Source organism: Misgurnus anguillicaudatus, chromosome 19, assembly GCF_027580225.2.
Source record: "Misgurnus anguillicaudatus chromosome 19, ASM2758022v2, whole genome shotgun sequence".
In the NCBI taxonomy this organism is placed as follows: domain Eukaryota; kingdom Metazoa; phylum Chordata; class Actinopteri; order Cypriniformes; family Cobitidae; genus Misgurnus; species Misgurnus anguillicaudatus.
In genome coordinates, this window is record NC_073355.2 from 6,242,368 (window position 1) to 6,267,862 (window position 25,495).

Below are 25,495 nucleotides of genomic sequence, written 5' to 3' on the forward strand. Positions count from 1 at the left end.
AAGTAAACAATGACGCGAGTTATCGTCTCCAACGTAAATCTCTTTTCTTGGACTACAACAAACACACAGATTGTAGGCAACAGTTTACTTCTTGGGATTGGTGATGTAGTAATGACCGACAACATCGTAAAGTAAAACTCGCGTGAGCATGGCATTGTGAGCGAATCTTTCAAACATGGTAAGGAGTGTCACATATCTGGCTGACGTATTCAGACCAATCACAACGTAGACGAAATCTGTGCATTTCAGGAAGACAGGGTAATCTGGAGTTACAAAAATGTACGGTTTGTGGAAATTTGTTTTTTTTAACCATAAACCACGCAAACACATTGTAATTTACCAAATACACAAAAAAGTTATTTTTAGCTATGAAATGAGTACTCTTTAATATGATAAGTGATCTCTAGATGACTCGCTTTAGATTACTCATTTTGTTTTTTATGTCAATGAAAGTGTCGAACCAGACGTATCAATTAGCTCTTCACTGATTGGCTTGCGCACCAACATGTAAAATTTACTCTGTTGAGGCGAGTATTGCACATTCCCCAATTTGCATCACCCAGCGAAAAATCACAACAATTCACATCATTGCGTTAACTTTGTATGTAATCTACTCGGACAAATAATTAAATTTGCTTCTGGTGTGTACATAAGAAATGCATTTAAACATGGACTCCAGAATAGGACTTTGGTTGGCTACACTGTAAAAATTAATTGTTGCACTTAAATTTTTAAGTTTAATCAACTTTAATTTACAATTCATTTAGTGAGGAGTGAGGAGTTGATATAAATTATAGAAATAAAGTTTAAATAAATTAAGTTAGCCTAAACAACTCATAACTAGTCAAGAACATTAAATTTAATTGTAAATTCAAGTTCATTAAACAGTGTAGTAATTCAGACAATCCCCAGACTAGTCAATGTTAAGAAAATGAAGTTTTGCACAAGCATTTGAAGGATCTACATGTAAAGTCAAGCTCGTTTTAAGGGTTATTTTCCGTAAAATGAAACTGGACCACAATTGGGACCAGTGCTGTCATGCTCCAAGTCCTCCATTCAACCACAAACTTTATTCCAGGTCTTCTAGTTAATGGGTTAAAACTGCATAAAATGTATTGCTAAAAGATTAACTTGTACAGTAAGCGATGTGCTTTGTTCTGTAGGATCGCTGTGAACATGAAACACCATGAAATCACACGTGACAAGCAAACATGCTGTTACTCGTGTCATTGTGTTCCTATCATAATTCCTCACCCTCTCTCTTTCTCTCTCTCTCTCTCTCTCTCTCTCTCTCTCTCTCTCTCTCTCTCTCTCTCTCTCTCTCTCTCTCTCTCTCTCTCTCTCTCTCTCTCTTTCTCTCTCTCAACATTTTCATTAACACTTTGCTTGCGTCATATTCATGTGCGAACACTCCTAATGTGTCTCATGCGACATTCACACCTTCATCCCTGCACGCACACACATTATGCTGCTGCTTCTTCAGCTGCTGGCTTTTGTGTCCCAAGGGTTGCCTTTTTTATTAAAAATGTGCTTTTTTAACAATAACATAAATTTTTATATTTATAGAGCTATGATATGTTGTATTATATAACATGAATTAAAAAGAATGAAATTATTTATTAATAATAATGTTATATAGACCTAGCTTACTGTGTGAAAATGTTGAAAGGTTTGCCAAAAAAATTAGTTTCCCACCAGGCTTTAATTTAGTGATATTATGCAAAAATGATTTGCATTTAGGCAACAACTGTGACTCTGGAGTCTGGACCACAAAAACAGTTATAAGTAGTACGGGTAAATTTGTAGCAATAGCCAACAATATTTTTTATCCAAAATAAAAAAGGATATTAAGTAATGGACAACTTTAACTGTTGGTTTACACCAGATGCGAGTTCAGCGATTTGCACGAGTAGATTACATACGAAGTCAATGCGAAGACGCGATCAGATGCGTCCTCATGTGGGGCGATGCGAATGATGCGATATGGGTGGAGCGTTTGCCGTGAAAACACGCGCTATTCGCCTCAAACGCAAATAGCGCAACGCGTTAGACGCGATTCCGCCTCATTCGCGTGAACAAGACGCGTGAAAGCCATGAATTGAGCATTGCTGCGGGAAACACGTAAGTTGAAAATGTGAACTTTGGCAGAAAAACGCACCAGGTTAACCAATCAGGAGCTTGCTCTAGTAGTGACGTGATTACAGGAAGCGAGCGGAGTCGCAGAAGCCCCTCCCATGACACGAATTTCCACGTGAATGTCTCGATGACTAGAATTTTACAGGTACACGTGAATGAAGTGAGTATACTCAAAATGTTCAAGCGAAACTAAACTAGACGCAGTAGATGTGAATTTGATGCCTCAGACACGGCTGGTGTGAACCCACGGTAAAGGTGATTTTCTCAATATTTTGATTTATTTTTGTGTGCCCTCAGATTGACGATTTTCAAAAGTTGTATCTCAGCCAAATATTGTCCTATCCTAACAAATCATACATCAATGCAAAGCTTATTAATTAGAAAAATTGACCTTTATGACCGGTTTTGTGGTCCAGGGTCAGATATATAAAATAGAAACGATATCTATGAATTTAGCTTCAGCAAGAGGCTAAAATCCATCGCTATTTTCACCACAAACTGACACAAAGACTTTGAAAATTCAGTTTTTTCTGGGTCATAAGTGCCTATATTTGAAATAAACACCTATAAACACACAGTCTGTATCTTTTGTATATTCCCCTGACTCTATTGACCAGCGTTGTATGCTGTGTAAGCACTGAGACTGCAGTCTCTTCTTCAGTGATGGATGAGATGAAGATCACTGCGCTCGCAGTCGCTCCAATCATTTACCCGACACTCGCTCGACTCACACTGGGTAAAGGGCACCTTGCCCTGGACTCTACTCTTTCCTCATCTCTGTCTCCCATGTTCCTGTAACATCCCTGTTTTCTTTCACCCTGCCGTCACCGCGGGCGCTAACAACACATCACTCAGCCAGGGCTCACGGCACGGCTATCAATCACAAACACACGCATACAGGATGCTGTCTCATAAATACAGCCACGATGCTTCCTCTGTCAAACTCTGCCGGTGGGCTTGAGTTTCATCTAATCAACACTTAGGTGGGCAGGGAGTCCTAAATAATCACTGTTGGTTATTTTATTTCTATTTCTACCCAGAATGCCTTGGGCTATCAACACATTTTAAATGGTTGTCAGTCCTTATAACCACTTGGTTTTGACACTTTAGTGGTAAAAATAATTCCTGTGAAGCTTGTCGATTTTACCCAGAAACAAGTTGAAAGGTCAATTTGTGGACAATTTATTAAAGGGGACATATCATGAAAATTTGACTTTTTTCATGTTTAAGGGCTATAATTGGGTCCCCAGTGCTTCTATCAACCTAGAAAATGCGAAAAAACCCAGTAAACAATTCTCTGCAAACATGTAAAAAGTAGTTCAATCATCTTTATAATGTCAAAATGAGATTTTATTACAATAATACCACCCCTTAATCTGCACCATCCAACCACGGCACTGCCATTTAGTGCAGAGAGAGAGAAAGAGTTTCAGTTTCAACAAACCACAATTATGGCGATCAGTGTTTGCATTTCATCAGCTCATTTCCATTTTAAAGGACACACCCAAAACGGCACATTTTTGCTCGCAACTACAAAGTGTAAATTTAAACATGTTATAATAAATTATCTGTGATGTATTTTGAGCTAAAACTTTACAAATGTACTCTGGGGACACCAAAGATTTATTTGACATCTTAAAAAGTCTTGTGAAATGTCCCCTTTAACTCTTTCCCTGACAGTGTTTTTAAAAGAAGTTGCCAGCCAGAGCTAGCATTTTTTTTTATTTTCACATACGGATCACGACCCACGGTTTGGCTCGCATGCGATTCGCGGATTAATATGCAGATTTAAATAGGGAAAGTTTATCATTTGGACGCGTTTCAAAGGCTTGCAAATGTTAACATTCAAATGATTTTAAACAAATCAACCGCAAAAAGAACATAACATAAATTTGGCGAATAAAGCACTGAAAACAACGTAACGTTTGGAATTCGCCCTCCGTCTGTGTGTGCGCACAGGTTTAAGTGCACTCAAAAGTGGACAGACGCGTTTCAAAAAGCAAGCGAACATAAAATCTTTCAGTTCTTGACAGAGCAAACAAAATGATCTCCACAGTATTCTTTTTCTAATAAAAACATTTGTTTATGTCTTAATGTATGAATAGATTAAAGTCAGAAACCAGTCTGTGCTTCTCTTAAAGAGACAGTAACCTCAATTAACCTACTTAAGTCTGTGTCAACCCAAATCAAACAACCCAAGAGAAAGAGAAAATCACTTCTGTAGCTTTAAAACATAATAATTATATTTAATTTATACAATAAAGACAGTGTTATTATTTATTTGTTTCAATTTGTGTACCTAATGCTAATTTTAGACCTGTGCAACTTTGTTCATTTTTTATAAATGTTTGTAATTTCTTTATATGTTATTAGAATTTTCCCACCCCTTGTTTTTGCTGATCCGAAATATGATCCGATCCGTGTCTCAAAAACCGTAATGTGATCTGTCGCACTTTTACTGTGTACCATAGTTTCACCCTGGTGTTGTTTGAAGGACAATGCACTGTAGGTTCATAAATAAGGTCATGCAGTACTATGGTACAGTATGAATCAGTTTAATAGCTTCCATCACTGCACCACAATACACAATAGATCTGCTGACATGCATTTATGTGTGCTTTGCTTTGCATGGATTGATAAGAGAGCCATTTGCGTTTTGTTCTGGTGAAAGTTTCTAGAGAAAGATTGTTAGCTGTTTGATTCGTACATCCAGCATGGGCTTCTTAGCAGTGTTAAATCAAAGCTTCAGATCTCTGTGTAGTTCAGTGAGGAATTGCTGTCTGTGAAAGTCGAACATAATTATCACCCAGCAGTGGCTCTGGTGCCGAGTATTTCTTCAGTCTGGGCTTTTGCACAAAGGCTGTCAGTCTTAACAAAATTCATGCATCTTAAATCAATAGTTTACCCAGAACTAAAATCTCTTCTAAACCCCTAGTTTCCTTTCTCTGTAAACATTAAAGGGGACATAATATGAAAATCTGACTTTTTCCATGTTTAACTGCTATAATTGTGTCCCCATCAACTATTCTCTGCAAGCATGTGAAAAAATAGGTCATTGTAATTTGGCTCCTGTTGTGATGTCAGAAGGGGATAATACCTCCCCCTTTATCTGCACTATCCAACCACAGCACAGCCATTTAGTACTGAGAGAAAGAGAGAGAGAGAAAGAGAGAGAGAGAGAAAATAATTGACAGCACAATTGAGTTTCAAATGCAACAAACCACCATCATTGTGATCAGTGTTTGCACTTCATCCGCTCATTTGCATTTTAAATGACACACCCAAAACGGCACACTTTTGCTCAGACCTAGATTAAGATTTAGTTTACATCATAATATGTCCCCTTTAAATTGTTTTTCCATAATGAAAACTGTGTCACAGTCTAGATCCAAATGGCTGTGAAATCCATTAGGAATATGAAAGTTTGGGTCACATACGTAAAAAAAAAAATCATAAATGTGACCATGGGTCAGTTTAAGGGTCAGTTTATTGTTAGAATAGGACAACATTTGGTCGAGATACAACTATTTGAAAACTGGAATCTGAGAATTGCAACCAAAAAATGAAATATTGAGGAAAATCACCTTTTAAGTTGACTAAATGAAGTCCTTAGCAACACATTTTTGATATATTTACAGTAGGAAATTGATATCTTTATGAAACATGATCTTTACGTAAAGGTGCAGTGTGTAATTTTTAAAAGGATCTCTTGACAGAAATGCAAAGTAATATACACAACTATATTATCAGGGGCGTATAAAAACTTTTTTATAATGAATCGTTATGTTTTTATTACCTTAGAATGAGACGTTTTTATCTACATACACCGAGGGTCCCCTTACGTGGAAGTCGCCATTTTGTGCCGCCATGTTCCTACAGAAGTCGTTAATGGACAAACTTTTTTTACTAAGTTGTCTCCGACAAAAACATGTTTTTCCGGTGGCAGCTACCGTAGCTTCTCTATGCGTTTCAAAAGCGAGGGGTGAACAGTGGACTGAGCCGTTGGTTGCAATTCGCAACCTCACCACTAGATACTGCTAAAATTTACACACAACGCACCTTTAATATCCTAATGATTCCTAGCATAAAAATTTATAATTTTGATCCATACAATGTATTGTTGGCTATTGCTACCTATGTACCTGTGCGCCTTAAAAGTCATATATATCTTAGCAGAAAGTTGAAAAATGTTGCATTTACTTCACACATGCGCAGCCATGTCCCCTGTTGTCATGGGAATGTTAGGAAGTGACGTAATTCCGGGACGTGAACATCAATCAAAAGCTGCAAACAGTTTTTGCAAGTTCATGCAATTTTGTCAAGTTACCGCAATTTCATTGGATAACATTGCATAAATATCCCGCATATTCCATCGCATTTTTTAAGAAAAAACGTGCCGCAAGATTAAGGATTTTTGCCGCTTTATGTTTTTCTGTTATTCCTCAAATTCTGTCTCTTCGTCTGATACAGGCTCAAACATAAGGTCTGTTTACACACACACACACACACACACACACACACACACAGAGAGCTACTGAATTGAGCTGCTTTGAGAAACAGCCAATCAGAGCGGAGCTCAACATTATTATTCATGACCTTTTCAAATAAGGTAATAATAGACCATTTCATTCTAAAGGCAAATCTTAGGGTTGTAAAACCGTTTCAGTATCATTTCTCTGCTTAATAAAGCCACAGACCTTCTATGAAAATCAAGACCAATTTAACCGATTATTTAAATGCATTCTTTGGCACCTTTAAGCGATAAAAGCCTTGTTAATGTAAATTCCAAGTCTTTTGGGACTGTATGATAAATGTTTCTCAGTTGTGTAGCATTTCCTCTACCAAAGTCTCGTATGCACATCAAGACAACATATTCCTTTCCTGTAACTTGTCACAATGCATGTTTTAATTACATTTTCCAAAGTCAACATTTGAATCCAAATTCAACCACATCAATCTCGGTTGTAAGAAAGTATTTTATCATCTAAAACACACACAAAAATTATATTTGATTTTGCCTTGTGCAACAAAGTATTAAATTAACTTCTGCAGCAATGTCTTTTATTCTTACTGAAAAACATGCAGTAAGGTCAAAACGCAGAATAACTCTGCGACTGCGGACAAACTAGTTTGGACTCGAGCTTGTTTTCGTAGTCTTCTGGGTCGCTTGAAGTTGTTCTGGTCAAGAAGATCACAGTTAATTTTCCGTTTTCCGTGGGCACAAAATCCCCGAAGCTTTCTAATTAGCAGCGAATGGGCGGAATATAAATGCTGCACATTGCTGTTGGTGTTTTAATGATATAGTGGTGTCTGAGGAGTATTGTGTAGATGATGGCTTTACAGTCATCTGCTACCATAGCTCGCCCACTCTCCCAACAGCCTGTTGCCAGAGATACGGTCTTCAATCTTGTCTTCTCAACACACGAGTGTTTTTCTTGACAATACATCATCCAAGAGGGTTTTAAAGCGTTTCTATTCATGAAGATCTCTATTTTGTCTAACTTTATGCAAATTTTTACGGAATGTTCTTGTCGCAGAGGTGAAAGCTATTAACATTGTTATTTATTTCTATACATGTCTACGACTAACCACTGGGTTGTGGTGTGTTTCTAGATGAATGTTCAGATTTCAGACTGGATTACAAACTCTTTCACCTTTGTGCGTAAATTGAAGTCTAAATCCAGGCTTAAAGTGCAGAACATAAAGATTTGAAGTGTTATTTAATAGCTGTCTAAACACAGCCCAGGCATCTAGGCTAAAATGAGGCAAAATTTTGGCTGCCATTTAAAATAGTTTAACAGTAAAACATCTAACATAGGCAAAAAAATAAATAAAATAAATTAATAAACATATAGGACGTAGCATATGAGACGTAATGCCATTGTGGCAAGCGCAGAAAAAATTCCCATTTTAGATTTCTACATCCAATTTCGCAGGGGCGTCGCTAGACCCCTTTTACTGGACACTTGCCCCATTGTAAATCTCCCCATTGTTGCCCCATTGCAACCATAGACTGTAAAAAAAGATGGACGACGCAGTGTCGCTTCCTTCCATTGTAATGCATTGCAGCCAAAAATGTCCGACCATGAGCGCTGCCATATCACGTAAAAACGTCAGTTTGGAGCCAGAGAGGAAGGAATCATCCATGGAGCAAGAGGTGGAGCGTGGTATTAAACTTCCGCCTAAACGCTCGCGCGCCCAATTCAACCTCGCCAATCATAACGACATTCCTTGTTTCTATAGCATCAAATTACTAGCTTAAATGAAACTTATCACAAAAATGAACAACTAAACATATATCATCGTGATAACAACTACCTTAGAAGACCAAAACCATCTTTCGCAAAATTTTATTGGAAGTGTAAAGAATTTTTTATTTATGGCGCTTTCCATTGCATAGTACCATACGGTTTGGTTTGGGTCAGCTTACTTTTGGGAGCTTTTCCACTGGGTGCAGAACATAGTACCCGATACTTTTTTAGTACAACCTCGGTCGGGGTTCCAAGCGACTCTAACTGATACCAAGACCTGATGCGAAAACACTGTAGATTACTGATTGGTCTGAGAGAATCGTCACTACCAGCGTCATCACTATAATGTAAAATATTAGCTTTACCTTAGTGCTAGCTTGCCCTGTCTTGAGTAAACCTGTTATCATCTGTGCTTTGCTGTAAGTTCCCAAACTCCCTTTAGCGATGAAAAACATCCACAGGTTGAGAATCAGGAACATCATAACAGTTTTTTTCCAGACTCGCAGTTTGTGGCGGCACATTAGCGACACGTCTGCATATATGCTTAAAGCAACACTATGTAGTTTTTTTACCTTTAAATAATGTCTCTAAAATTATTTCAGTGATAGAACAACTTTTAACTGGACAAATTTTACTGTTGCTGCAACCTGAGCACCCTCCTAGCTGCTACAAGCACACTCTGAAAGTGGCGGTGGAGGGTAGAGCACACAGCTCCGCCCCTCCCCCTGCCTGCAGAAGAGTGTCTGATACCAGGCACTGTTGCGCTTTTCAACCACATGGGGGAGCTGTAAGTCATTTTTACATGGAAACTACATAGTGTTGCTTTAAATGCAAATTAAATGATGCTCAGCGGAGCTCGTCAACTGACGCCACTGGAGTTTGTACAGAAACTGTATGTGAGACAGAGGTAGTGATAAACACGATGTGCAAACATCTATTTGTGGTGGTAAATTTTAATTTTGTGGCAGACTGAGAAATAAATAAATGTATGGGAATGTACAACGACGCTCTCACTTGTATGATGTCACAGCAGTAGGCAGCGCAAATATAACGACACGCCTATAATCCCTCCCACTCCAAAGTGTTACTAGACTCGTTGGAAAAGTGAAGTGAGCTGACCCGACCTGACCCGAGCCAAACCCTGGGGTGCTATGTGATGGAAAAGCGGCATTATGGTGCATTCACACGGGGCATAAGCATTAACACTTTCCATTCATTTTTAATGGGTGACGTCATGCTTTGACGAACTGAATTGTGGATCCGTTGCTCGCGGCAGAAGTTGAACGTTTCTCAACTTTTCAAGTGGCAACGCGTGGGTCAGCCATTCAGATCGCCTTATGCAAATAACCTAGGCAGAGCCAGCCAATTACGTTTATGGAAGACCGGAGCATAGGTTGCAGCCACTGTGATTGGCTGTTGCCCACGCTTCAGACAAGCCTTCCATCAAGTGTTAACGCTTTCGCCCCATGTGAATGTACCATTAGAGTCCCATTCGTTTGTATGGAGAGGGTGGGGTATATGGATTGTACTGCAGCCAACCACCAGGGGGCGATCAAAGAGCCAGCGGCTTCAGCCGATTTCAACTTAGTAGCAACACAATTCACATTGACCGAAAACACAAAAACCGACGCAGAAGTTCATGTCTGCGTTAAAAGTTAAAAAGTTTTCGCAATGTTTATTTTTTTTTTTGTGGGTTATTGATGTAAGATTTTCGTTTATTGATTGTTGGTATGTGGGCTGTGAATGTTCATTGGTATAGTTTTTAATGACCATTGGCATTTATTTATTTATTTATTTAGGAGTACTGTATGCTATGAAACATGAAGAAACGAAAGTGAGGGAGATATGATGAGTTTAAGCGAGGTAAGAGTTGATAAACAAACTAACGTTAGTCAGGCCCGTTTTAGATATTAGTTGAGTCTATCGAATTGCATTGTTGCTAAGACAACACATTTGTGTTCTGTACTGTGTTTGATTGTGTATGATAACAATAAATCTATAAGATAAATATTTAATTCACTATTTAATGACACAACATAAACAATTGGCAGTTACAACAGTATATGGCTGATAACCTCAGTATTTTAAATGCAAACATGTTTACGTTTCCTAGTAGTGTAGGTATAGTAAAGTAGGTATACGCAAGCATTTATGCTGTAAACTTCTGCAAGCATCAAGATTTTAAGAAAAAGTGTTATAAAAAATAACGGGGGGCCGTGCCCCAGTACAGCTATGTCTAGCAATGCCCCTGGTCCTACATCATATGCTGGATGCAAGTCGGTCTTTACTGGAAGCTAGTTATTTTAGTTTGTAAAGTTTTGAATATAATTTTTTTCTCATAAAATCAGATCGATTGCCCTCGGAAGGCCGAAGCCGTGTGAATTACTCAGTTTTTTTGTGATTGTTGCGGGCAAAAATCCTCGATTTTGCGGCACATTTTATTAAAAAGTGCGATGGAATATGAGGAATATTTGTGCAATTTGTGCGATGGAATTGCGGGGATTTGTTTGGATTGCGGAACTTGCAAAAACTGCGGAAACTTGCAAAAGCTGCAATGATGTTCACGTCACATAATCGCGTCGCTTCGTGATTTTCCCATGGCAATAGGGGACACGGCTGCGCTTTTGGGAAGTGGATGCGGAATTTTTCAACTTTCTGCTAATATATATGTGACTTTTTGCTACGAAAATGCGGAGATTATGAAATCATGTAAGCCCAGCATATTTTGTGCGCGGAAATACGTAATTAATGCGGCTAAGTGCGTCGTATTTGGAAAAAATGCAGCCCCGCATAAATATGCGGACTTTGGCTGATTATGCAATATATCGCGCGTTTGCACAATCGCGTTTTTCTGGAGGGACTGATTACTTCTGTGAAGGATGGATGCACCTTTATGGGTTTTAAAACAGAAGCACCATTTACTACCATTCAAAATGTATAACATTGTCTAATATAGCTCTGATGGTGTTCATCTGAAAAAGATAACCGTGGATGGCTTGAAATTGGGTAAATGCATGGGGTCATTTTCATTTTTGGGTGAACTATAGGGCTGTGCAATTAATTGTTTATTATAGTTTTTTGCACATTTTGATTGAAAAAACAAAATAATTCATATGTGCCGCATGTTTCTGTCATTTCGTTTTGTGTTATAAATCCAACGGGACCCTTTAACCTACGCATTGAAATGATGCCTATTGCTTGCTGTGTTTTTATTTGAGTCAGTAAACAACCAAACCCTGTTGTGAGTCACGAGTGTGTCACTCCTGCCGTTAAAGTTTGCAGAGCAAGCAGCACTGGCTTATCCTTCAAGTAGAGCTGGAACGCGACGGTACGCGTAACCCCTTTGCGCTCGTGATTCGAAGTCTTTCTCTAGTGCGCCCGAGAGAGCTTTTTCACTATCAACAAAACCCCAGTTTTCTCTTCCCCGACACAATGAGGGCGGCCCTCAAGAGCACTCAAAAAGCAGACTGACAGCAGAATCTAATGACCGGCCATTAAATAACTCCATTCCCCTGAAACAAAGTCGCTCTCAAGGAAACACAGCTGCGCCGCGGGTGAAACAAGAGCGACACTCGAAAAATGAAAAAAGACAGAGGTTTGCTATTGAAGATGATTGAGCAGTTGCAGAGGGGACGTGTAAAGCACTCTTTGCTGTGTCCCCGTCTCATTCCTTTATTTCACTCCGTACTCGTTATTAATGTGCCTCTCATTCACTCCGTCTGTCCCCTCGTGTCTCTCCGTGCCTGTCCGTCACACATAAAGTAAAAGTGGGAATTATGAATAATTCACCACCACTTCAACCTCCGAGCCCCGCAAGCATAGCCGCTCTAATTCGGTCTTTTTTACTTTTGCTTTAATTGGCTTTCAGAGGATAACAATAAGGACAATATCTCATTAATCTAACAAAGAGCTACGCTTTTCTGAAAAGCTCTGATGAATGAGCGAGGTGAAGGTGAACATGGTGCGCTGTTAAACATGATGATAATTGTGTGCGCTCCCACTTGTCATTTGATTGAAACTATAGTTGCTTTAATGTTCTTTAGTCTATAAAAAGTTAAGAAAGAAATGATGCTTTTAAGAAACACGGACTGAATGATTTTTCTATGATTTTTAAGAGTTTATGTATTGCATTTAAAGGCTAATATGCAGAGACACTGTCTTTAATAAGCCATTTGTACTGTAGATCCATTCCCCTCGAAAGTTGTGTGTGTTTTCAGCTTGAAGGCTTTGAAATAAGAAATACATGATGTCTTACCACAGACCGATATATAAGAGCGACATCATTAGCCGCAGGGCTGTGGTCATCTGTTGCTTAGATGTACTGGCTCGATAGCGATCTCTGCATTTCTCCTGTGTGTCAGGTTCAGAGTTGGGCAGGTTTCTGCAGTCGTCTGTTCTGTTTACACAGATAAGCAGCTGTCATCATACGTTCAATTCAAGTAGTAGTTATAAGGATGAGTCCTGTATCTCCACTTGCATTATGTTGGGCTGAAATTTGTTTCTGTGTTGGGGCACTACTAACCAACAGTAGCTATAAACTAGTGATATATGGGTACAGAAATTGTCTCTTTATTTGCGGGTAGTTTATTAACTCTTTTCCTGCCATTGACAAGTTAACTCGAGTTAACTTGTTAATTAAAGAAAACGCTTCCCTGCCAATGACGAGTTTTTCCGGCAATCCATATTTCCGCTATTACCCACCAGGTGGCGCTCTTACTCAACTTATAAAAGTTGGAAAATTCCCTTATGGCAAACAGTTCAAACTTCTTGTATATTTTGATGATTGCTTTGAATCTGATCTCTATCAAAAGTCCTTCACAAAAATCCATTTATCTCAGCTTTTTGAATTTTGTATTTTTGAAGAAACCTATCCATATTTGAGAGGGGATAAAAAAAACAAATGAAGGTATAATGATTTTTTTGTTTTTGAAAGGAAAGGGTCTATTCTTTTATTTAATATATTGTATATTTATGTATTTAAAGAAGAACCTTTCCTGGAAGGCATTAAACTTTTGTAAAAAAACGATAATAGCGGTATTGCGGATTAACGAGATAACTCATCAATGGCAGGCAAAGAATTAACTCATTCACCGCCAGCCTTTTTGAGAAAAGTTGCCCACCTGCATTTTTGTGATTTTAACAAAAGTTTCACAAAATTCCTTGCAGGGAAAATTATCTTCTATAAATATATAAACATACAAATTATATCAAATTTAAGAACACACCCTCTGCTTTCAAACAAACAATAAACAAACAAAATGGGGAAAAAAGTTTCATTATATATTTACTTTTTCCACTTAATTTAACCACTGAAATATGGATATTTCTCTTAAAAAATAGAACATTTTGAGCAAAAAGCTTAAAAAATTGCGTTTTTGTAAAGGAATTTATGTTAGAGATCAGACTCAGAATCACTATCAAACATAAAGGCATTTAAAATCAATCATTAAATCTTTTTAACTTCCGTTTTTGATAAATTATCTTCTAAAAAATTATCTTCTATAAATATATAAACATACAAATTATATCAAATTTAAGAACACACCCTCTGCTTTCAAACAAACAATAAACAAACAAAATGGGGAAAAAACGTTTCATTATATATTTACTTTTTACACTTAATTTAACTACTGAAATATGGATATTTCTCTTCAAAAATACAACATTTTGAGCAAAAAGCTTAAAAAATTGCTTTTTTGTAAAGGAATTTATGTTAGAGATCAGACTCAGAATGACTATCAAACATAAAGGCATTTAAAATCAATAATTAAATATTTTTAACTTCCGTTTTTATAAATTCGGTTTGGCATCTAGTGGATAAAAGCGGTATTACACTTTCACTTTGAAATTCGTCCAGAAAGGCATATTTATTAGTTAAATATTAACTCATAATTGACGAGATAACTCGTCAATGGCGGTGAATGAGTTAAATGGCAAAATACTGTATACAATGTGTGTACATATTTTTTGAAAATGCATGTTTTTAATATATGACCTATAAAAAAAGTTACAAAAACAACATAAGTTATAACATATAATAATAATAATAATATAGAGTACTGTGCAAAAGTCTAATGCTGCGTTTACACCAACCGCGCTTGAGGCGTCAAAATCGCGTCTACTGCGTCTATTTGCCGCGTGAACAGTGTGTATGCATTTGACGCACAAAAAAGCAAGCATTTGACGCTCATCAGAGGCAAACTCCGCGTCTTGTGGGAGGGGCAAGTGCTATGCGGTTGTCTGTTTGCAAGATGACTGATTTTGACTGTGCATTTATCAAGAGAGTTACCGGTTTGTATTTAGTCACCTTACTATAGACGGTTTCATCGGACGCACGTGATACACGTCTGGATCCGAACGTTACTTCGGGTTTCGTTTTTTTTATGGTCTAACTATTTGCTAAAATGATCACTTGAACAAATGCCTCGTCAAAAATAAAAAAATTTTTGGTTTACTATGTAATATATGTGTTGTTGTTTTTCTTTTTATATAAATAAAATACGTTTAAATTACTTTGTTGTTATTTATTATTAGCGGAGTTTACCGGAAGTTACTGCGGACCGTGACAGCCGCTTGTTTATGTTGTTACTGCTGAAACCGTCTATAGGGGAAAATAAACGGGGCGTTTCGATAAATGTCACGTGACTTAAAAGTGAAATGTGTATTACAACTTACCAGGTTGCCCAATGTCCTCACTGACACTCTTCCAAGCGAGGTCCTTTTTATTCCTGTCTCCTCTATAGAAATAAGATCTTGTGTCGTATAGCTCCAGGTGACTGCTCACCAACAATATCAAGCGTTCCTTCATGTTGAATGAGTGACTCCGGGCGGGGCTGCCGCCACAGCAGCAAGCAGGCTCCTGATTGGTTAACACGGCGCGAAAATCCACCAAAGTTTGAATTTTTCAAATGGGGCGTCAGCCGCTAATTCGCATCAAACGCAAAATGCACAAAAAGCACCATTCACGCGTACCGCGCCATTCGCCCGAACTAGACAAGTGAATGAGGCGGGATTGCTTCTACCGCGCCAAACGCCTCATCCGCGCCACGAGACCTCCAGATGCGCGTTAACGCGTCTTCACATTGACTTAACATTGAAATCACTCATACTTGACGCCTCTACCGCGCCTGGTGTAAACGCAGCATAAGGCCACCATCACCAGCTTTGTTGTTTTAGCAAAGCTTTAATGTCCATACATTTTTTTACATTTATTTTTCACTCTTTTAAGATACAAACAGAAAATACAGGTAATATGTACACAAAATTAAAAACCATTTTCAGAACTAAATGTCTTCTTCAGTCAGTATTTAGTGTGACCTCTGTTGGCACGAAACACATCTTGAGCTTTTTTGAGGAGACTGAAGACACTTCAGCTTATACTTTTATACTGTTTTAAATACTACATACACATTTCCTGTATTTTTCTGGTTGTATTCTAATAAAGAGACTGGGAAATAATTATATATGATCACTATACAATTGCAAAAACAAGTAGCATGGTAGCCTAAGACTTTTGCGCAGTACTGTGTTTATATAATGGGTAATAGTAAAAAATATGGTTTGCCGGCATCATATTTACATCATTTAAAATCTGGCCCTCGGCTCGAAGAAGAGTAGTTGAAGACCCCTGTCGTAGACATATGTAGCAACTAACCTGCGTGATTGCGTGATGTCCCCAAACCTTTGACCTCACATCACGAAGCGGCAAGCAGCTGGCACTGCCAGCCACAACAACAAAACAAACAGAGAAATTAAAGATGACGTGCAGGAGATATTAAGGTCAGGAATTTAGATAATACAAACGCTGCTTTGTAAATGTTGAAATTTTTTATCATTATCCTATCTTGATATTAATATGACCATGCTGGTTTCTATGGTTCATAAGCGCATGAATTCTAATGGCACTTATTTCCAAGCACTTGTAGACTGAAATAAAGCCTAGTTTAATAGTTGTGGGTGCGGGTTGTAAAAATGGATACAGTGGTGCATGGCGGGCTGAGGTGGGCCAAATAATTTCATAAAAGTGGGACCCGCGGGTTGGAAAAAGACCCAACTCACGCATCATACTACAAACCTTGATGTCATAGTTTCAGCTTCGCTCTTAAGGAGGGAGCGACTCAGGAATTGGAGAAACATCTGTGAAGGGACCTTAACTGATATGTACATTTTCTCTGTTTAATAAAGAAGTTTTGACTGTGTTTTGTTTTTTGTCTCTAGTACAGGATCGGTCAGCTGTACATGATCAGCAAGCACAGTCACGAGCAGAGCGAGAGAGGAGAGGGTGTGGAGGTGGTCCAGAACAAACCCTATGAAGACCCCACTTACGGCTCGGGTCAGTTCACAGAGAAACGCATTTATCTTAACAAGTGAGTATAGCTGCTTTCAGTTTTAAGCTTCTTTTGAGTGTCTTTGTGTATGATTCATAATGTTAATGTAAATCAATCAACAAATATCTGAGACATTGAAAAAGAGTGTCTACTGTTGAATCTCTTCTGTAAGCTGATTGGAGCTACAGGTGGCGTAATAGCTAAATGCTGATGTACCTTGTTTTAAATGAACCCTTGGTATTTCTAACTGACCTGATTCTAATGATCTGATTAATTTGTTAGTTATATCTGTCATGTTTTTCGGTCTTAAGCCATGAAGTGATTTATCCACCTTATTTTTGATGTAAATGTGGGCGCTGCTATCTTTAAGTTCCTTTGTGTTAAGACGTTAGGTGAGCCACTACAGCTAATGGTAGTCGTATTGCAAGGGACACGATCGTGCCATTTTGACTGGCTTTTTAATGTTTATTATGAAATCCAGGAAGACCGGGATAATTTGTGCAGTTAGGGGTTGCCATAATAGCTGATACAAATGCAGTAAATCTCTACAAAACATTTGTTTTAATCATAATACACGCACAAGAGCCGAATGCGTATGTGGTGCACTTGCACCCATTATCTGTAACTGTTATCCACACATCCATCCAGTAAAACCTTTTATAGCAACTGCCAGTAAACAATAAATACAATAATTGTTCATAAACAACTATTATTATGATGATAAAAATATGCTGGTTGGCTGGTTTATTTATTTTGCTATATTATTACAAAAATGCGATTACAGTAGGCCTACAGACGATATACTGCTTATTAGTTAATGTTTATAATAGTTCGTTATGTGTTTGGGTGTCCTTTGTTATGTTTTAAATGAAAAAAGCTAATGTCTTACCTACTGCATAATCATATTTTCATAAAACGAAAATAATACTGAATACATGTAATAATAGTTTAATATGTTTATTGTGGTTTGTTCAAATAACGTACAATGTGTTGAATGGGAAAGATGCTGCTGACTGTCGGATGGCGTGAAGCTTGACGTGTCGCCATAAAAACTCAAACAAGTCCATTAAAAATAGCAGTTTAAATAAACTTCACACCAGAGATACAGTTGTGACATTTTAAACGTATGCGTGAAAAGTCTTGGTCTATGTACAAACACTCGACTGGCTTTCCCATTGTAAAGATACTGGAATGTCTCTGTGCTTTTATATTTGCGCATTAAAGACACAACAACACAAAATGATTGAATATATCTTCATATATCAAGCCACTTCTTAATTTCATCCTCACACTGGTTTATACATGGCAGGTGTAGTAAATATTTACAATAACTGTTTTAAATTATGTTTATGCGTGCTCCCACTACACTGTTTTCTACCGGCTCCGGCTGGCTATTGAAATGGACGTCTGGCCCAAAGAAGGGAAATACATCACATTGCTTACTTCTGCGTTCGAAAATAAGGTGGATAAACAAGTAATAATACTTTAAAATCTATTCTAAATGTAACAGGAAGCCAGTGTAAGGACCTGATGACTGGAGTGATGTGCTCAGATTTTTTGGTTCTGGCCAGAATTTTGGCAGTAGCTGTGTTTGGTATAAGCTGCAGCTGTCTAATGGTCTTTTTGGGATGCCAGTAAGGAGTCCTTTGCAATAATCCACATTGTGAAAGCATAAACAAGTTTTTTCAAGTCTTGTCTTGAGAAAAACATCTAATTCTGGCAATTTTTCTGAGATGGTAGTAAGCAGATTTGCTTATCGCCTTCACATGACTACTGAAATTAAGGTCAGACTCTAAGATGACACCCATATTTCTGACTTTATTTTGTGTCTTTAGACCCCTAGAGTCAAGGTGTGCGTTAACCTTGAGAGTTTCATTTTTATTTCCAAATACAGTGACTTCAGTTTTGTCTTTGTTTACCTGGAAGAAGTTTTTACTTCATTCGCTCAAGAAATGTGCGTCATTCGCATGTGAAATTCGCATCATACGCTCAATTTGACGGCTTTAGCTAGCTTGTAGTCTCAATACGTATATATACATATAGCTCAAATTGAGTAAAGATAATTTTTTTACAACTTTCCAGATTGTCCAACCTCATTCACTTTTTCCAAGCAAAATCCTTTTTGATTCCTGTATGAAGATGTGTCCATTATACCAGGTGTAATGATTTTGTTCTCCATTGATGTTTCGTAATTCTGCCTCAGCTCGCTACGTAATCACGTCACTGCTAAAGCAAGCTTCTGATTGGTTAACGCGGCGCGAATATCCGCCAAAGTTCCGATTTTTTACTCATGCATCAGCCACCCAAAACGCTCAATTCCCACTGTAGCATTCCCAGAAATCGCTTCATCCGTGCAGATCGCTTCATTCATGCAGCCTCATTCACGCAAATCACTCCGCAAGATGTTTATCACTTTATTGCATTGACATAACATTTAAATCATTCGTGCTTAAAGTAAAGTTTAAAGTAGTAAACTTAACTTTTTAATTACATTGTTGTCCTGTAAAACCAGCATGGAAGAAGTTAGTGAGTTATATACAATTTTGTCCATTAGTAAGTAGGGGAGAGTGGGGTAAGTTGTCACACTTTTCACACTGTCTAACATTTACTGAGCACCATGTATCACAATGGTATAGATCTCATACCAAATGAAAAAAGGAAGTCTTGGGCACATATGTTGTATTCATTACGTTTTCATATCTTATCTCACTAAGGAGTTGTAGACTAATAAATAGAGAATGTTCTCTTGTGACAATTTGCCCCATTGGTGGGTAAGTTGTCACACTAGATTATCTAAAAAGAACAACACTACTTAATTGTGATTATTGACTTTAATTTTTAAATTCAAATCAGAACTGGAAATATTAACTCTTTTCACACTGCGCTTAACCCTGGGTTATCTTTGTTCTAAATCCTGCTTTTAACCCTAGGTTAAGGATCATTACACACTTGTAAGATGAGAAATTGTGGTTTAAAAGTGTATATTTGTTATTTTTCTTGTCAAAAATGACAATCGTTTCACTAGATAAGACCCTTATGCCTCGTTTGGGATTGTTTATAGTCCTTTGAAACTCCGTTGAAAAAAACTGTTACGTGTTGAGTTAAGTATTAATTGTTGGTGTCTATTAAAGTCCATTAAAATTAGAAAAATCCTGGAATGTTTTCCTCAAAAAACATAATTTCTTCTCGACTGAACAAAAAAAGACATCAACATTTTGGATGACATGGTGGTGAGTAAATTATCTGGATTTTTCTTTTAAGAAAATTGACTAATCCTTTAAGACAACTTGCCCCAAACTGACATGCGTGCTAATGTTGGCTAAATCTCAGGGTTAGCAATCATTTTTTACATTCGTACCTAACAAAGTTATAGTGCGATATATAGGGGTGGGTGATAAACCGGTAGACAAGATTAACCGATTGAAATTTGTCAACCGGTAGAGATTTTGGCTGTGCGCGTGGTCACCAAAACGTAACGTTTGTACACGTATTTAAGTTATTTTAAGCCATTGAAACACACACAACAGATCTATATGCGTGCGCTCTTTCTGTGTGTGAGGAGCGCCCAAGTCGCGCAACCGCTGCTCATTAAGCTCGTGAGTATTTTTCCCGCTTTTTTGGCCTTAAATACATACATGCGTCAAAATTCCCATCTTTGCAAGGATCCTCATAAACACGACCATTTAGGGCTTAAGAGAAAGTGAACAGCTAAAAGAGAAAACGCATGTGTTAACAGTATATTGGATCCGGTCTTAAGGGGGAAGTTACTTGATTTTGCTCTGTCACTCATGTTTATCAAACAGCATTGAGAGAAAATCTCTCACTGCTCTTGACTAAATCACTTTTCTACCTTAAATAAAATATATATACACATACAGTCTTGTTCAAAATAATAGCAGTACAATGTGACTAACCAGAATAATCAAGGTTTTTAGTATATTTTTTTATTGCTACGTGGCAAACAAGTTACCAGTAGGTTCAGTAGATTCTCAGAAAACAAACAAGACCCAGCATTCATGATATGCACGCTCTTAAGGCTGTGCAATTGGGCAATTAGTTGAATTAGTTGAAAGGGGTGTGTTCAAAAAAATAGCAGTGTGGCATTCAATCACTGAGGTCATCAATTTTGTGAAGAAACAGGTGTGAATCAGGTGGCCCCTATTTAAGGATGAAGCCAACACTTGTTGAACATGCATTTGAAAGCTGAGGAAAATGGGTCGTTCAAGACATTGTTCAGAAGAACAGCGTACTTTGATTAAAAAGTTGATTGGAGAGGGGAAAACCTATAAAGAGGTGCAAAAAATGATAGGCTGTTCAGCTAAAATGATCTCCAATGCCTTAAAATGGAGAGCAAAACCAGAGAGACGTGGAAGAAAACGGAAGACAACCATCAAAATGGATAGAAGAATAACTAGAATGGCAAAGGCTCAGCCAATGATCACCTCCAGGATGATCAAAGACAGTCTGGAGTTACCTGTAAGTACTGTGACAGTTAGAAGACGTCTGTGTGAGGCTAATCTATTTTCAAGAATCCCCCGCAAAGTCCCTCTGTTAAAAAAAAGGCATGTGCAGAAGAGGTTACACATTTTGTGGACTGATGAGAGTAAAATTGTTCTTTTTGGGTCCAAGGGCCACAGGCAGTTTGTGAGACGACCCCCAAACTCTGAATTCAAGCCACAGTACACAGTGAAGACAGTGAAGCATGGAGGTGCAAGCATCATGATATGGGCATGTTTCTCCTACTATGGTGTTGGGCCTATTTATCGCATACCAGGGATCATGGATCAGTTTGCATATGTTAAAATACTTGAAGAGGTCATGTTGCCCTATGCTGAAGAGGACATGCCCTTGAAATGGTTGTTTCAACAAGACAATGACCCAAAACACACTAGTAAACGGGCAAAGTCTTGGTTCCAAACCAACAAAATTAATGTTATGGAGTGGCCAGCCCAATCTCCAGACCTTAATCCAATTGAGAACTTGTGGGGTGATATCAAAAATGCTGTAAAACCAAGAAGTGTGAATGAATTGTGGAATGTTGTTAAAGAATCATGGAGTGGAATAACAGCTGAGAGGTGCCACAAGTTGGTTGACTCCATGTCACACAGATGTCAAGCAGTTTTAAAAAACTGTGGTCATACAACTAAATATTAGTTTAGTGATTCACAGGATTGCTAAATCCCAGAAAAAAAAATGTTTGTACAAAATAGTTTTGAGTTTGTACAGTCAAAGGTAGACACTGCTATTTTTTTGAACACACCCCTTTCAACTAATTGCCCAATTGCACAGCCTTAAGAGCGTGCATATCATGAATGCTGGGTCTTGTTTGTTTTCTGAGAATCTACTGAACCTACTGGTAACTTGTTTGCCACGTAGCAATAAAAAATATACTAAAAACCTTGATTATTCTGGTTAGTCACATTGTACTGCTATTATTTTGAACAAGACTGTACATGCATAATTATTTATTATCATTCCTTTACCATTGAATGTTTATCTTCAGAAAGCTTAAATTTTGTTTGGTTTTATCTTCTTTTTATGCTTGTATAAGGTTTTTGTGAGACTATTGCTTATAATTTAAAGTGCAATTTTTTTACTTTTTAAGCCAAAAATAAGAAAATTGTACTAACGTCAGATTACAGCGATCTTGACAACATGTGAACACGAAGTTGACACTAGAAGAAGTCATCACACAAAGTGGCTATTTGATTTTTGAGATCAAGAGTGCCTCTAGTGTTGGAGTTATGAACAATGTGACAAATTACGCCTTGTGATAACTTACCCTGCTCTCCCCTAATAATTACAGATTTTTCAACATAACTAGTATTTTCCGGACTATACGTCGCTCCGGAGAATAAATCGCTTCATTTAAAAATGCGTCAATAAGACAAAATAACATATATAAGTCACATCTACATCACATTTATTTAGAAAATGATTTCACAAAATCCAAGCCGAAGAACAGACATTTAATCTGGAAATCTATTCAACTAAACAATAGCACAGATCAGCAGGCTGAATAGATGTCTGAACGTTAAAGTAATATTATCAGTTATTTACATGATAAATCATAGCATACAGAACTTACCTGGGGCCTATACCATGAAGCCGGTTTAAGTGGATAGCCAGGTAAGTTTAAGACTGGTTTGCGCCAACCCTGGGTTTTAGGTACCATGAAAGTAGCGCGGCTTTAATCAGTGTTCGTCGCCATGGTATCTTACGCTGCACGGCTAACCTGCCCCGGGGCAGGTTATGTTCTGGATTCGAGATCTGAGACTGCAGTTTGACCAATCAGCTGCAAGCAAAGAAATATGTAGGTGACGTAACTACTAGCGTCTCCGCGCAAACTTTATTTATTTTTATTTTTTTATTGAACATATTCAAATACAAACATTAAGGCATATTTAACAATCACTATTTTCCGTGTTGATACCGCATTTAAAGAAAAAAGAGGAAAAAAACTAAGAAAAAACAAAAAGAAAAGGAGGGTGAGGGTCTTAATCTTAAACATCCAAAGCAGAAGTCTCTCCACGCAAATTGTTAGAGCACTTCGTAGAGAGAGAGAGTTTTTAGTTTTCCCTTGCCCAGTTATTTGTATGAAATATCTAGATTTTCCACGGAAGGAATCTCTTATCTTTGCAAACTTCTAGCCTCACATAAGAAATGTATTACGTTGAATCCGTGCCCTTACTGTACCTTAAATGATGTGTATTGCGTTGCGCTTTTTTGCAAGTGGTACATACTTGTATGCGGTCGATGGGGAAAACACGGTTTGCATGCGCAAGGTGGTCCTCGCACTGTAAAAAAGCCTACATTAACAGCTTCATAGTGTTCCCCGGACATTTCCCGACCATGTCTTTAAAAGAGGGCTATTAGTATTATAAAATTCTCTGTAAGATTATTAACAAATTTAACAATGTACAAAAAAAAATGTTTAAAAAAAGCATGTTTCACTTTGGGTACCTAAATATATTATACAATGAAGTACATGTTAATGTACATGTTATATTAAAAAGAGCAGAGGCAGTATTATTTCGCTCTTGAAATTAATCTTCATACTTTTGTATAATTAGCTCATGCTCCTCCGCTAACAAAATACACTGCTCGTACGTGCTCCCTCTATTTCTATTCCGATTGGTTGTTCGGTGCCGACGTCACTCTTTTACGTGAACGCGCGGGTGGAGTAATCATAGCCTAAAGATCAAAGCCTGAGTTGACAGAGAAGGTTGATAAGCCGCTTCATGGGACCAATAAAGCCTGATTGCATCGGTTTGGTTTTGTCAACTCAAAACCAATCCTGTAACCCCGAGTTTGTTCAGCTACCTTCATGGTATAGGCCCCAGGAAGGTTGAATAGGCTAAATAATTCGAACAAGTCAACGAGCATCAAGTTCGCAGGCTCGTCATTCCACATCACTGAATCCATTGAATTACATAAATACAGAAGCAGCATATGGCGGACTCTTGCGGCTGTAGACGGTAATGTTGTCGCTTGCCTCATAAATGTCAACATTAATTCATACTGACTTACAAGGCGCACCTGACTGTAAGACGCAGCACCAGCCAAGTTATGAAAAAAACGTGCCTTATAGTCCGGAAAATATGGTAACTACTATTTTTACTTGTATTTTTATTTACACAGTACAATATATTAGTTTTATAATTACAAGTTAAAACTGCTAAAATGAATATCTTACAAACATGAATGCAAACAGAGGGGCAACCGTCCTATATCTCTGATGAAGCAAATACGGAAGTGATTTAAACTGCAATAGGCTTTATGCCCAGCTGCACTACTTCCTGAACTTCAGCCAGCTCCTTGTTTCCTGTCTGCCATTATTGGACAAACTGATTAATCAAGGTGTGCTTGACCTCAAGTAGTCACAACAACAACAATAAGAAACACCTGGATTAATCAGTTTGTCCAATAATGGCAGACAGGAAACAAGGAGCTGGCTGAAGTTCAGGAAGTAGTGCAGCTGGGCATAAAGCCTATTCATCGACTGGCCACTAGAGGCTGGCTCCAAAAGGGAATCAATTCCCATAGACCTCCATGTTAAAATGGCCAACTTTACAGTAGAAAATTAAGTGTTTACAGTCTGGTACAAAAAGTGTTTTTGGTCTATATAGATAATTTTGCCCTTCATGACAACTGTGTGGGGGGTGAATGTTTTTTGTAACTCCTCTGTTTAAATTATATTAAGTCTTAAAGTTCTGCATAATTAAGGGCGTGGCCACTTGACTCACTGCCGTCACTAGAGTCGAGCTAGTAGGGTGTGGTTTCAGCAACCTTCACCCACATCCCGCCTCTTTACCCATTTTCGGTTATCCGCATGATGCGCAGTGACGCGCGGCCAAGATAGCGACGGCAGGCAACGCTATAAGCTTCAAAAACGATCTTCAGAAACCTATGGGTGACGTCACGGACACTAGCTCCATCTTTTTTTACAGTCTATGATGCAAACAAGCACTACACACTTTGGCAAATAGCACGAGTGGCTTTTCGCCTGTGTTTAAAATTACATACAGTGTTTTTTTGGCAGAAGTTAGAATTCAAGTCTTGTTTGCAGCTGATAATTTTTGCGAGTCATTGCCATTTTTAAGTGCAGTGTGCATCAGACTATAAATAAACAGTTTGCAAATTTTCTGTCAAGCTGTCTTAACCTTCAGAATTAAATTGAATCTTCCACTTCTTCTGGGTCTTACGTTTAACTCAACTGGTAGAGCGTCCCATCAGCAGTTGCAAGGTCAGGGGTTCAAGTTGGGACTGCACATGCTTGTA

The 25,495-nt window shown here is 38.0% G+C and overlaps 1 protein-coding gene across 1 annotated transcript in view; it reads left to right on the forward strand.

Moving 5' to 3' along the window:
- pitpnc1a (phosphatidylinositol transfer protein cytoplasmic 1a) overlaps positions 1-25,495 on the forward strand; it is a 114,311-nt gene that overhangs the window by 53,553 nt on the left and 35,263 nt on the right. The window contains exon 2 of the mRNA XM_055184668.2: positions 16,605-16,753. Within this exon, the coding sequence (XP_055040643.1) occupies positions 16,605-16,753 (149 nt within the window). The remainder of the gene's footprint in view (positions 1-16,604; positions 16,754-25,495) is intronic.